Source organism: Leuciscus leuciscus, assembly GCF_965113295.1.
Source record: "Leuciscus leuciscus genome assembly, chromosome: 18".
Lineage (NCBI taxonomy): Eukaryota > Metazoa > Chordata > Actinopteri > Cypriniformes > Leuciscidae > Leuciscus > Leuciscus leuciscus.
The window spans coordinates 27,328,317-27,344,167 of record NC_138742.1 but is presented as its reverse complement, the minus strand read 5'-3'; the positions used below and the strand labels follow the sequence as shown (position 1 = coordinate 27,344,167).

The following is a 15,851-nucleotide window of genomic DNA, read 5'->3' as shown; positions in this document are numbered from 1 at the left end:
TAAAGATAACGATAAATACATTAGTGTCCACACCAGCGGACAATATTATTCTGTTTATTATAAGCGCACGCTGCAGTTTTGTCGTCTGTCGCTTTAAATGCTCGAGCTCGTTAAAGCAGGATGGATTCTGATTGGCTGTCCATGTTTTTATCGTTCGTCAGCTGAAAAAAATTTTTTTGAAAGTGAATGCAATGATGTTGTTCTTCTGTGCCATTACGGTTATAGTGGTGGTGTGAACTCCGCTATTCTTTAAAGCTACAATATGTAATTTTTTCACCGCTAGGGGTCGCTAACCTTTTACAATAACAAATGTGTAGGTTGATAACGCAGTGGTAAGCGGAATAATGGAGCTTGTCGCTATGCTAACGGATCTAATAATGTTTATGGATGAGTGAAAACATTCATGTTTTTTAACATGAGGTATGAGGCAGGGCGCGACTGCTAATGAGTGACAGATATCAGCGCCACACGCGAGTCCCGCGGATATAAAGGAATGAGGACGTTTCATTCAACCGAACTACCGGCAAGTGCTGATTTACTTCTCACACAGGTCAGTTTATTAGACAAATGAAACTTGTGAGGTAACGCAGCGCTGTTTCGCTTGGTCTAACGTTACACTATCACATTAAACTGCATTTGAGTGTGTTGAAAGTTATAATGTTATTCTGTGTTAGTTTGTCTGTATGAGACTAGCAGTAAGCTAGATCAACATTAGAATAACATATTGATCATATTCTAACATTTCATCATGTTGAGCTATAAAACATTGATTTGTTTTATGTACATTTGCTCACCTGTCTAATAAAGTACATGCAAGAGCGGCATGTGTCAATTCGAAGTTAGTCGCGGACCTTATGCTCTCGGCATCTCGAAAACGCCACGCTGATATTGATCCTCGTTTTAGTTCTATCCTTTTGTCCCAAAGTCTGCTTGCCATGGTCCATAATGTTTGAACGAAACAATAACAATGTGCTGCTAGACGTTACGCATTACGCAGTTGTCCACGTCTGTCGCCATGGTTACTATGACGGTATGAGCGGAAACTAGGGATAACGCGGATATTACGTCATTGACAGGCGACGGTGAACAGGGACGGGCACTTTTTAAAATGGGAATTTCTCTGAAATTAAAAATCTTTGGGAACTTTTGGGATATTTTAAGTACACATCTGCAGGAATTATATCACACTGTGCAAGTGATTTTTTGTGAAATCTTACATATTGTACCTTTAATCTTTAATATTGAGAATGACTTTTAGAATCTTTATCCTATATATCCTATAGTTGTCCTTGGTGTGAACGGGCCTTAATTCAGAAACAAGTAATTAAATTACTTTTACAAATAAAATAAAAGCCAATATGTAAATAATAATACTTTTGTATTATTTTACAATAAGGTCAAGTTACAATTAGTTAACATTGGTTAATACATTAACAATGAGCAATAAATGTGTTACTCTTTGTTAATGACAGTTAATAAAAATACAACTGTTCATTGTTAGTTCAGGTTCATGAAATAGTATTAAAAGACAAAACTTTTGATTTTAATCATTTTAAAATTAACATTAAAGGAATAGTTCACTTCAAAATGAAAATTCTGTCATCATTTACTGTTTCAAATCTGTATGAATTTCTTTCTTCTGTTGAAAACAAAAGAAGATATTTTGAAACAAACAAGTTGTTGGACCCAATTGACTTCCATAGTATTTTTCCCCCTTCAAAATATCTTTCTTTGTGTTCAACAGAAGAAAGAAATTCATACAGATTTGAAACAGTAAATGATGACAGAATTTTCATTTTGAAGTGAACTATTCCTTTAACTATGATTATTTTAATAGTTACTTAATGTTAATAAAGTAGTGAAGCAGTAAAGTGTTACTGATACTTCATATAAAAACTAACAAACAAAAATAGCAGTCTTTCCTGACGACTGTAAATGTCTGAATGTATGCCGCTGTCCTCACATTAACGATCTCCAGCTCCCACAGGTTCTTCACACACTCTAGCGTGCGATAGCCGCTGGACATGAAGTTGTGCAGGTATTCCTGAAGACCCAGGACGTCCAGCCACGAGGAGAGGGACGTGCTGCCGTCACAGCCCAACGCTTTCACCTGCACAAAACCAGTACAGATAAACACAAGAGATTATTACAATGATGGACCTCTCATAAGATGATCCTGATAAAGTCACAAGTGATAAAAGGCCATCTTAGCATGTAACGGATGATTTTAGACTGACCTTTGGTAAAGAACGTGCAGCGCTGATGATCTTCCTGCGATGTCCCGGATCCGTGATGCCGATTTCTCTCAGATCTTGCTCTTCCATTACATCATTTCCCTACACAAACACAACCGTTAGACATACTGGGAAAGATCCTTTCTTTCTTTGTGTGTTTTAATGTTCACAAAATGTGATTTTGTTTAGATTAGATTACAACATACACAACACCACAACAAAAGACCCAAATACACAACTCAATATCAATACTGAAGGGCAATAGTGCTCCACTCGGTCAATGTGTCTTTTGTCTGAACACACACAAGGTTTAATTCAACGTACTGCAGAACACCACTGCAGAACGGCAGCTTACGTTTTGGTCACTGAACCACCTTTACTTCTTCAACAATGATACGGTATGTTTTCACTTTATGGATTAAGGACACAAAATATTATCAGGTTGGACAGAGACGGCGCACATCTCACACTGTTTGTATGAGTGCGCGTGTTTCATGTTTCTTTATTGATCAGTGCCATATACTCTAAACGCAGTACATCTAACACAGCGGCATCTGACCGATCGATGCAAGACGGCGCAGAGAGCAATGTGAGGTGCTGATCTTACAACGAGACCTTAAACACAGAGAGAGAGAGAGAGAGAGAGAGAGAGAGAGAGAGAGAGAGAGAGAGAGAGAGAGAGAGAGAGAGAGAGAGAGAGAGAGAGAGAGAGAGAAAATAGTTTTTCCATCAGGCCTCGCAGTCCCTTTATACACAACTAATGCATTTAAAGAGGACACACTGTGTATAACCCTTCCTGCACCTGAAGGGTCACTGTATTAAATAGCCTTGAAACTGTGTCTAAAATATGATAAACATGACAAACAGATGATGATAAGAATTTACCGCAAGTGGAGTGGTAGTGTTTTGAGATCTACAATGAAGTGAACTGTGATTTACAGTGAACTGGCACATTTAGTGTCCAACACGCATTTCTACAGTGTATTCTGTGAAGCACCGGCTGTCGTTATGTGCTGAGAGTCCATGCTAGCAAATATAAACACTGAAACACAATACTTCAGTCACAATCCGTGAAACAATAACGTCAAATCATAACAAACCAAATCAAACAAAGTAAAAACAAACAAACAAACAAACAAACAAACAAAACTCCAAACAATAATAAAACAAAACCAATAATACAAACAACCAAAAACAAAACCTCCAAACAAGCACAACAATTAATAAAACCAATAAATAATAAATACAAACCATAAAAGCACAAATCAAAAACTCTAAACAAAATAAAACCAATAAAACACAAACAAGCCACAAACTACTCCAAACAAACAAAACAAAACCAATAAAATGCTAACAAAAGGCAAAACACAAAATTAAACAAATAATACAAACAACCAAAAACAAACCACAAAGCGAACCTCAAAACACACACAAAAACCAATTAAAACAAAGAGAAAACCACAAACAAAACAAAAACTCCAAACATACAAACAACTAAATCAATAAAACAAACACAAAACAAAACACCCAAACCAACACAAAATTAAACCAATAAAACAAACAACTTAAAGCAAACCAGAAAACAAACTCAAACCATACACAAAACAAAACCAATAAAATACAAACATGCAAGCCACAAAAAACTCAAAACAAAATCAATAATACACTAACAAAAAGCAAAACACAAAATGAAATCAATAATAATAAAAAAATAAAAAACACAAAACAAAACCTCCAAACCAACACAAAATAAAACCAATAAAACGCTAATAAAAAGCAAAATACAAAATGAAAACAATAATACAAACAACTTAATGCAAACCACAAAGCAAACTCAAAAAAATCAATAAAACAATAAAAAAGCTAAACAAAATGTCCTGATCGGCTGTGATGCGGTCCCTCTTCACACTACACTTCGGTGGACAGACGAAATGGAAACACATGGAGTAAAGTCCTACAATTGTGCCTGGTGAAGGGAAACAGTGCAGTGGGTAATCATCACAGACGTCCTGTGCAATGAAGGATCTGCAGATCTGAATCAAATATGAGACATCTAATGCTCTGATGAACATGACGAATCACATCACTGTCCGTCATCGTTCACTCCACTCACACAGCATGAGCGATCTGAGCCACTTCAAGATCTGCTCATCCTGTGGTAAACTGAGTGAGGGAGGCAGATGGGGAATAGGTTCGAGTAAAACTGCCCAAATCATTTAGAGTGAAGAAACGGCGGCTGAATGCAGAAAGGTTAAGGTGGATCAATCTGTCTCCGTCCTCTTTTCATCTCGCTCTCTATTCCACTTAACTCTTCTCCTCCCATTATCAGCCTTCAGTAAAGACTCAAATCTGAGTGCAACACAGAGATGTGGATAATTCTTTTCTACAAATGCGATTATGCGACAACTGAATACGAAACAAGTGGAGGATGTACATTCAGTGGCTCCAAAAAGTATTTGGAAACGAACTAATCAACTATCAAACTAAAGAGCATCAGCAAACTAACACTACAGATTTTCTCTCGCTAACTAATGTCACTTTTCTGAACCTTTTTTCATAATTTCAACCCCATGTGCCGATTGAGAGACTCAGAGTCCATTCTTACAAAAGATTCACACTGCAACACAATCCTTCAGTCACAATCCCCACTTCAACAAGAACATTTTATTTCTAAAATCAAATCAAAATCAAACAATAGCCAAACCAAACAATACGAACAATACAAAATCAATACAAAATCAATAAAACACTAGCAACTAAAAGCAAACTCCAAACCAACAAAACAGAACCAAACAACCTCACCCAAATAACACACAAAAAGACAAATCAAAAAACCAAACACACAAAAAACAATAAAACACTAACAACAAAAAGCAAAACACAAACCAAAATCAGTAACACAAACAACAAAAAGCAGACCAAAAACAAAACTCCAAACAAACAAAACAGAACCAAACCCCATCCAGAAACACAAAAAGACAAATCAAAACTCCAAACACAAAAAAACTCAATAAAATACTAACAAAAAGCAAAACACAAACCAAAACCAATAACAAAAACAAGAAAAAGCAAACCACAAAACAAAAACTCAAAACTAATAAACAAACAAAACAAATCAAAAACACCACACACACAAAAAACAATAAAATACCAACAAAAAGCAAAACAAACAATGAAAAGCAGAACCAAACAACCCCATCCAGAAACACACAAAAAAACCTAATCAAAACTCCAAACACAAAAAAATCCAATAAAACACTAAAAAACAAAACACAAACCAAAACCGATAACAAAAACAAGAAAATGCAAACCACAAAAAAAACCTCAAAACTAATAAACAAACAAAACAGACCCAAACAACCCCATCCAAAAACAAAAAGACAAACCAAAAACACCAAACAACCCAATAAAATACCAACAACAAAAAGCAAAACACAAACAATAAAAAGCAGACCACAAAACAAAAATTCAGAACAAACAACAAAAAGCCTGTAGGCATCGCTCATGTCTGTTCCTCAAACAATGAAGGACGAGGCAAACTTTTGTATGCTTTGCATTTAAAACCCAAACCCCACGTATATAACAGTGATTCTCCTCTGCAAACAGCACTAATGAAAGCTTGTACCTGTATGACTCACGGCTCTAGAGACTTTGTAGACTTTGCAAAGTAATGTTTTTTTTAGAACTATCCAATTTCACAAAGACGTCTGAGAATAAAACTTTAATTCCAGTTGTGGAGAGATTCCTCACGCCGGCATGAGGAGAGAATCAGGGAAGTCCACCAAACAACAGCTCAATTCCAGCAGCAGCGCATGAGGAATCAAAGGAAATCTGTAGTGGAAAACCTCAGAGGAAATCTCTCTAAAGCAGAGGAACCTGAATTATCTTTGAGGAACGACGCAGATGCTTTATGACTACAGAAACATTTGTAATCATTCTGCACACTATAGCAATCATGTCAATGACATCAAGAGACGCCATTTTCAGAAGCACCAATCAGACGCTGGCTGGTTCAGAGCACCTGCACTTCTGTCAATCATAAATGAACCGGCGTGACGCGGGTGAATCCACGTCCTGCAAAGGTCACTCACACATTTTTAATATGGTCGTACTGATACAAGAGTTGTGAGGAAAACATTCAAATACTAAAAACAAAATGTACTGATACTGATAGTTTGGTGGTTGTTTGAAAAATAAAGTGCTATTAAATTGTATATGATAGATTAATGTAAACCAATAGACTACCATAAATAATGATAAACTAGGCCTACACATTATTTTAAATATATATACACACACATACATATACGCACATACACACATACAAACACACATACGAACACACATACATACACACATATATACAGTCAAACCAAAATTTTCAACAGGACACTATAGTTCATATCTGCGAGGATAGCAAAATTTATACCCCAAAATTCTTCATACAGTGACTACCAGTAAAATGTATACAAATTTGGGACCAAAAATTATTCAGACACTTTGACCTGACCATGTTTTGCTGATGTGTTTTTTCTTTAATTGCTAATGCAACCTTTTTACACACAGACTGAAGAAAAATAAGCATTGCTTGGTAATTGGTTCACTTTAATTGGTATTATCTAATTGTGTAGTTAAATATAACAGCTGACAGATATTCAACATAATTCATGTGCGAGACAGTCTAACAGAAGGACGGACAAAACCAGTGAAATATCAACTGATTTGATAACTCTGAGTTATTGTCATATTTTATTACCATTTTCTAAACTAAAGTGAATAAACTGTGATAATGTGAGAAATGTTGAAGGTGTCTGAATACATTTTGGTTTGACTGTATATTTGCACTTGTGTCAAAAGTTAAGTTTTAATGGATCTTTTAAAGATTTAAAGTCTCTTATGATTATCTAGGCAGTATTTAATAAAAAATAATGAAAAAAATTTGAAATATATTACAATTTAAAGAACAGTTTTCTACTGTATGTGAATATATATATATATATATATATTAAAATGCAATTAATTCCTGTGATCAAAGCTGAATTTTCATTATCATAACTCCAGTCTTCAGTGTCACATGATCCTTCAGAAATCAGTCTAATATGATGATTTGCTGCTTAAAAACATTTCGGTAACACTTTATTTTAAGGTAACAGTTACATGTTACTACATGTACTTACTATACTAAAAACAGTAAATTATGCATAATTACAGGTAAATAACCTTAAAACCATAACTCTATAGTAAGTAGTGTGGTCAATTAAAAATACTCAGTACTTATTGGAGTAAGTACAATGAAACTACATCACCTTAAAATAAAGTGTAACCAACATTTCTTAATATCAATGTTGAGACCAGTCGTGCTGCTTCATATTTTTGTGGAAACTGATAGATTTCATTCAGGATTCTTAGGAAAGAAAGTTTGGAAGAACAGCATTTATTTGAAATCGATGCTGCGCACGCACGCACACACACACACACACACACACACACACACACACACACACACACACACACACACACACACACACACACACACACACGGTACTGGTGTTGATATCTGATCGTGATGCCAGCTCTTTTCTGTGGCCGGTCATTCTGAAGAGCTATTCACTGACCCAAACATGAAGCTAATTCCACTTCTCACCTCTCTCTGCAAACACAAGTGCCTTGATGACTTTGTAAGCTGGCTGCACATGGGGACAGTGGCAAGGAGAATGCTAACATCCCCCGGCCCTAAACCAACCACATTTCAGGCTTTTGCAGCATTTAAAAAAAAAAAATTTCAATACTTTTTTTTGTGTGTCTATTTTCCCACTTTCTCTTATTAACCAAATGTAAGATGTCTCTGATTGACTAACCTTTTTGTGTGTGAAAATACTGATGTAGTTCAAACTGTATATTCCCAAAAGGCTGAGCAATATTGAGCAGACGCATCTCATTTATTTAAACCTCTTTGCAATAACACTGAACAGATCACACCGTTCTCACAGGTATGACACAAACAGTGGAGTACAGCGCTTTAGATCGCTCAGAGGAAACTAATGGATGTAATGAACACACTTAATTAACCTGCTTAACTGGATATCACGCTTATACCCATCACTTCAGACATCGCAAAATTACATTTCCCATAATGCACCTCACGAAATCCACTTTGTGTCCTCAGATTTTCCTTCATTTTTACAGGCGTTTTAATACTCAAGCACAAGTAAAAATAGCAACATATTAAAGTCAAATCGGAGACAGTTTCTTAATGCAAGACCTAAATACATGGCAGACAAGCCCATTTTAATTATTGATCAAATATCTCCGGCAAGATCAAAGGCGATGTGCTTCTTTGGGGTGAATTATGGAGAAGTGCAGTGCAGAGAGGAGGACGGGATGGGAAGAAGGAATGGAGATGGATGCGGGTGGTAATGCACTTCTGGAAAGACGTAAGACGAACTCACCCCAGGTGTCCGAATGAAAGCGAGCGCTTTGAGTCGTACTCCTGCACTCCGTCTCCAATGCATTTGGAATTAGTTGGGAAAGTAAGAGCAATGTTTTGGCCTCTATCTAGTATCGCGGGTGTGTTACTCCAGCTCTGACTTTCAGAAGTATGCTTTAATATGCATGAAACCACACTAGTTAAAGAAGAGATGTGAATGCTTTTACAAATCACAATTTTACAAATTCCAATGCGTGCTTTACCACATGCAGAGTAACAATTCCTAGCATCAGGTCATTATGCAAATTTCAAATAAGTATTTTAACTGTAGTGTAAATGGATGCGTAAATAGCTATATTGCACTTAAACTACCTTTCAAAAGTTTGGGTTTGGTAAGATTATTTTTAATGGTTTTTAAAAAGTGTCTTCTGTTCACCAAGGCTGGATTTATTTGAAGATAAATACAGTAAAAACAGCATCCAGTGTAGACAGCTTCTAGTTATAGCGGTCGCGTACGGTGTAGACAGCTTCTAGTTATAGCGGTCGCGTACGGTGTAGACAGCTTCTAGTTATAGCGGTCGCGTACGGTGTAGACAGCTTCTAGTTATAGCAGTCGCGTACGGTGTAGACAGCTTCTAGTTATAGCGGTCGCGTACGGTCAGCTTCTAGTTATAGCGGTGGCGTACGGTGTAGACAGCTTCTAGTTATAGCAGTCGCGTACGGTGTAGACAGCTTCTAGTTATAGCGGTGGCGTACGGTGTAGACAGCTTCTAGTTATAGCGGTCGCGTACGGTGTAGACAGCTTCTAGTTATAGCGGTCGCGTACGGTGTAGACAGCTTCTAGTTATAGCGGTGGCGTACGGTGTAGACAGCTTCTAGTTATAGCGGTCGCGTACGGTGTAGACAGCTTCTAGTTATAGCAGTCGCGTACGGTGTAGACAGCTTCTACAGATGGTGGACAACCAGAATGAGACTTTTACCGCCGCCGTTCCCGCGGCGGCAAAATTGGGATGTGTATTTGCTGCCTTTTACCGCTGAGTGGCGCTGTAATCACAGACTTTGAAAAGTGTCAGTTTATTCTCTTTATGACGTAATCTGCCGCGGCAGTAATCTGAGCTGAGGTCACAGATAAATTCAAGATAAATATTGTGGTTAAACGAATTCAAATTCATTAAATTTAAACAAAGTAGACACACGTTAACATTGTGTGCCCAGTTTTTCTATCATTTAGAAAGGCTATGTCAATAGGTTACTTGTCATTTACTTCGTGTTATTTTAATGTGTTTGTAGATTTATTAACTGAAACATAATTAGTGAAATAAATTTAAATAATTTACCGTAAAATTAAAACATTTTCAGGACTCGCAGTTACTAACCGATGTTAGTCGGTTTAAGCATTCTTTGTTATATTCAGAATTAAATAGGCTTACATGTTGTTATGATTATCAATTGAATTATTTAATAAATAATCAACCACAATGCCTATTACTGCCGCAGCAAAAATAAACCAGTCGAATTTCAAAGTCGTTCGCGAAATGACTAGGCTATACCGGGTGGCGCAAGTGACAGGGCAAAACAGCAGCAACTGCGGCATTTTAAAAGGTAAGTTTCCTATCTGTTTATTTAAAAAAAAAAAAAAAAAAAAAAAAAATGGCGCTAGATCTTGTAAAAAAACAAAACTTTTTTCATTATTTGAACAAAAATGACACTGATTGAATATGTAAAAATATAAACAAACAAAGCAGAGAATAAAACAACTTTTAGGGAAAAAATATAGGCCTATTATGCTACAACAGAATTGGTTAACATTAACGAAAGCAAAATATGTAAACATACATTTCAAACAAAATAAAACAAAACAAATTTGTGGCCGAGTTGTAGGCTATAACTTACGTTTCAATAATTCAGATGACAAGGGGTTCAAATCCCGAACAAACATGGTCTACTTTTTTATTATTAATGCAGAGAGATTTGATAGTTCTAAAATATTGCTACACTATATTGTTTTTTTCTCCTATAGCCTATATTAAATATTTTATATTTATAAAATAAAATTACCATTCATTTCCATTTTACATTAGGGACAATTTTTATCCAACAGAATGGCTGAATTAACATCTACATAATAATAATAATTATAATAAGAATAATAATAATAATAATAATAAACAGCACAAGGTCTTGTAAAAACACTTTTTTTTTTTCGACACATAATTTCGAGACAGTAAATTGCCAATGTTAAAAAAATAAAAAGAATATAACAAACTTTTAAAACAGAGAAAATAGTAGACCTAGGCTATTCAGGCGATAGCTCTGTGGTCAATGCATTAACAATAGCCTCTCGGAGCTTCAAACGAATCTCAGTGTAGCCGACAGTGTTTATGTTTTTCCGTTCTTGATGCTTAAATATGCATCTGTTTATTAAAGGCAATCATCTTGTTTAATTATCAATTGTACATTACAACATAAATTTGCTACATTCCAGTTGAGCCGCTGCAAAGACGACACATAAGATGAAGGAAGACCGTCAGCCGATCGCACCAGAAAATGAAGATGATGAAGCTCGTCTTTAATCTGCTAAATTATTTTTGTTGTGTGTGTGAATCATTCACGAGATTGAGATGACTGACAGTTATACCCGGCCATAGCAACGGAAGACATTTTTCAAAACAGATCGAACAAATCAGAAAAATACTTTCAATACAGTATAGCTTTCAATTAAAAAATAAACAATGAAAATGTAAAAGAAAAAGAAAATTAATTAAGTTTGAAAACCCATCGCACATTTCAAGGTACGAATAAAGTGTCGGGACAGTTTATTTATTTAAACAGGGTTGCATCGATAGAGTTTATTCCCTTTGTGATGCAAAATAATAAACACAGAATCTTATTCTTGCAACATTTAAAATTTCTATTGTCAAAGAAATTGCAGCTAAATTAAAAAATTAAAACGGTACAAAACGAAAAAAGTTCAAAGCAACATAAATTAAGAACAGGCGGGGTTTTTTTTTGCCTCTCTCTCGCGCTGGATATTTTTTTTAGTAAGTTTGGTCTCCCTCACTGCGCGCGCGGGTCTTTCTCGAAATTAAGCATTTCAGCATAAAAAAACACCATACAGCTGATAATACTGTATGCCGCTGTGTGTCATCCACACAAGTCAAGTCAAGTCAAGTCAAGTTTATTTGTATAGCGCTTTTCACAATACAGATTGCATCAAAGCAGCTTCACAGTATTAAATTAAAATAATACAACAAAGTTTGTTTCAAGAGGAATTTATTGATTGATAAAATTAAATTAAATATCCCCAAAATATCCCCAACTGAGCAAGCCAAAGGCAACAGTGGCAAGGAACCGAAAAACTCCATCAAGTGACCTAATGGTGTCCTAAAACTCCATCAGGTGCCTTAATGGAGAAAAAAAAAAACCTTGGGAGAACCCAGGCTCAGTCGGGGGCCAGTTCTCCTCTGGCATTGGATAGAGGCCGGATTGTAGTTTGAACTGTAGGATTATATGAATGCCTGGCTGAAGAGATGCGACTTTAATCTAGTTTTAAACTGGGAGAGCGAGTCTGAGCAACGAACAGTATCAGGAAGACTATTCCAGAGTTTTGGAGCCAAATGTGAAAATGCTCTCCCTCCTTTGGTGGTTCTGGATATCCTAGGTATGACCAAAAGCCTTGAATTTAGTGATCTCAAAGAGCGCGATGGATTATAGGGCGATAGAAGATCCGTTAAATAGACTGGAGCTAAGCCGTTTAGGGCTTTATAAGTCAGTAGCAATACCTTGTAATTAATACGGAACTTTATAGGTAACCAATGCAGTGATGATAAAATCGGTGTTATATGATCATATTTTCTTGATCTCGTAAGAACTCTAGCGGCGGCATTTTGGACTAACTGTAGCTTGTTTATTGAGGATGCAGGACAACCAGCTAATAAAGCATTACAGTAATCCAGTCTCGAGGTCATGAATGCATGAACTAACTTTTCTGCATCAGAAACTGATAGCATATTACGTAGCTTAGCAATGTTTCTAAGGTGGAAAAAGGCTGTTTTTGTAACATAAGAAATATGATTTTCAAAAGACAGGTTGCAATCGAGTATAACACCCAGGTCTTTTACTGTAGAGGATAAAGTAACAGGACATCCTATGATGTTAAAGTTGTATTGTGCGAGGTTTTGTGGGCGGTTTTTTGAACCGATAAGTATTACCTCTGTCTTGTCTGGATTTAATAAAAGAAAATTACGCGTCATCCAATCTTTTATATCTTTAACACACTCTGTCAATTTGGAAAATGTAGCGTTTTCATCCGGCCGTGATGAAATATATATTTGAGTGTCATCAGCATAACAATGGAAACTAATTCCATGTTTCCTTATAATATTTCCAAGTGGCATCATATATATTGAAAATAACAGGGGGCCTAATACAGATCCCTGCGGCACTCCATAGTTTACTGGAGTTATGATCGATTTTTCTCCATTTAAATAGACAAAATGGTAGCGGTCAGATAGGTATGATTTGAACCAGCTTAGTGCTTGTCCTTGAACACCAGTATAATTTTGTAGTCGATCTAAGAGTATTGTGTGATCTATAGTATCGAACGCAGCACTAAGATCAAGTAAAACTAGTATTGAGATACAGCCTTGGTCAGAAGCTAAAAGTAAATCATTTGTGATTTTAACGAGCGCAGTTTCAGTGCTATGATGCGGTCTGAATCCAGACTGAAACTTTTCATAGATATCATTTTGTTGCAAGAAAGAGCCCAGTTGAGCGGACACCACTTTTTCTAATATTTTAGAGAAGTCACACTTTACAAGTCACGAAAGAAAAAAACTGTAACAAATTGCCTTTGTTGCTTCAAAGATACAACATGCCTTGCTGAATTCACCTTACAATAAAACGAGGTGGGTCGCGAATTAAAGAGCTCTGTATCTGCTAAATTGAAATTGTGTGTGGAAAACCTTTAAATACAATCAATAAAACTACAATGTTTATAATTTAATAAGATATAAGGCCTACATATGGACTTTTGGAGATTTTGAGATTAATCCTTAAAAGAATTTTGCCTTTGCCTGCTCATCAGGCCTGGCTCCAACACTCTCCATAGGAAAGACGGAACATTAACACCTCTGTCCTGCACCCCCACGATAAAGCAACTATTGCCTTCTCCAAACCCCCCACAGGCTAGCTGAGTTTGCAAAACAAAACAAAGAGTTTGCCACTCGTCGTGGTGTGCCAAAACACTTATAAACTTCAATATTTCATTCAAAACAATCTCAAAACGCTTTGTGACATTTTGAAAAGCCGTGGATGCATTACTGCCACTGGAACCATGAACGCAACAGAATACTGGTTCTGATTTTATTGTTTGTCGTTTAAACGTCATATATATATACATAATTATATAGGCCTATATATACATTTTTTTTAACAGAACTGCTTTTGAAATTACGATTGGAATTATTATAGGCTACAGAAGTAAAGTCATTGTATAATATTTGTTCCTTAGTGTAAAATGGAAATGCATGGTGATTTTATTTTGTAAATAGGCTATAAGCAAAAAACTATGTTTTAGAACTAGACAAATAGACTATACAATGCATTAATAGGCTAATATACAAATATCAGTAGTCCAAGTTAGTTCGGGATTCGAACCCGTGTCATCTAAATGATCGTAACGTAAGTTCAACCACTCGGCCACGATTCACTCGTTGCAACATGGCCTAACGTTCCAGTGTGTGTTCGCTCACACGAGCGAGAAGCGCTCTTCATTCAAATGAACGCGCCGCCGCGTTTGTCGAACACTAATAAAACCCGGCTTTAGAACAATGCATAGCGCCACTCGTGGTGTGCCAAAAAATTTACAATAATTTAGTTTCATTTATTTCAGTGTTAATGTTTGAGTTAAAAAAAATTCTCTACAAATTATATTAACACAAAGTCGGCTATAAGAATCATTTATAGGCTACGAAAAAAGCAAAGGGCTTACAGTCTTAACATTTAAGCTACTTTGCTTAAATTCGATACATTTATTTTCAGTAGGGCCTAATAAATTTGTAGGGATGTAATTTCAGTATGCCTTACCAACGCTATGTATTCAATTAAAGTTCCAAGAGGTCTGGTCTCTATATTTCCTTCCCAGCTGACACTAATATGCAAGTGCACAGCAAAAATCACAACTTGTGCTTGCTGCGAACGCAAGTTATTTAAGGAGTCTCAACTGTACACAGTCTACCCTACAGTGTGAATTCGTTACAAGGTTTCATTTAATTAAATGAATGTGCAGCAATTTGTACAAATAGAGTCTATAGGCCTACTATACTGTTGTAGCCATTAAATAATCTCATTTAGTATCATATTTGTTAAAATATTATAATGTTATTTTTTTCCATCTATGTTGAATATGAAAAGTGAACAGCACGAGTAAGATTGGATGCATTATATCGAGAGATGGATATGGAGTGGGTCAGACATGATTTTGACCACTTCATTAAGTTTTGTTTAGTAGAAAACCTTTCTTTAAAGTGAATTTCGTTTTCTATAAATTGTATCTTAATTTTAATCAATTTTTCATCAACCAATTGCTGGATTTAAGCAAATATAACAGACACTAATCATGGAGGCGCCCGCGCGGTCACTTGCATTGCACGTCAGCTGGAGCGCATCTCATCCTCCTAACTTAACGAAACTCAGCGTATGCCTCACACAGACATGATAAACACATCAAATACACAAAGCTTGAAATGTCTTCAAACGAAATAATTCAAAACGAAAAGAAAAAGGCTACTCTCTGATTATGTCTTTATGTGCATTTCTCTCTAGGTGCGTTCACTACAAATATGGCGATCGTCAACTTCATCTTTGCAGTCGAAACTGTCAGAAAACACTTGTTTATTGATAAAAATTTTGCACGCATCACCGGATTTACAAATACACATCTTGCTTGTTGCACGCACACATATTATGTCGAAAAAACGAAATAGTATGTTGAAATAACATTATTATTAATAATACATCTTTTAGAATATTTGATTAAATGCTGATTGTTGCGCTTGTTCAATTGAATAAAATGAAAACTTTAATTGTGATAATTAAAATAATTGAAAATTAAATATTTAGTGGCCAAGTTTTGCTAATTTATTATATAGGCTATTATATGCCTATTGCCTATATTAAGTAGGTCATAT

The 15,851-nt window shown here is 35.9% G+C and overlaps 1 protein-coding gene across 10 annotated transcripts in view; it reads right to left on the bottom strand.

Moving 5' to 3' along the window:
- Nucleotides 1-15,851, bottom strand: part of LOC309480498 (ankyrin repeat and SAM domain-containing protein 1A) — a 128,301-nt gene that overhangs the window by 22,960 nt on the left and 89,490 nt on the right. For all 10 annotated transcript variants that reach the window (XM_082145009.1, XM_082145010.1, XM_082145006.1 and 7 more), the window contains 2 exons: nucleotides 2,238-2,336; nucleotides 1,964-2,110 (listed from right to left, as the gene is read on the bottom strand). In XM_082145009.1, the coding sequence (XP_082001135.1) occupies nucleotides 1,964-2,110; nucleotides 2,238-2,336 (246 nt within the window). The remainder of the gene's footprint in view (nucleotides 1-1,963; nucleotides 2,111-2,237; nucleotides 2,337-15,851) is intronic.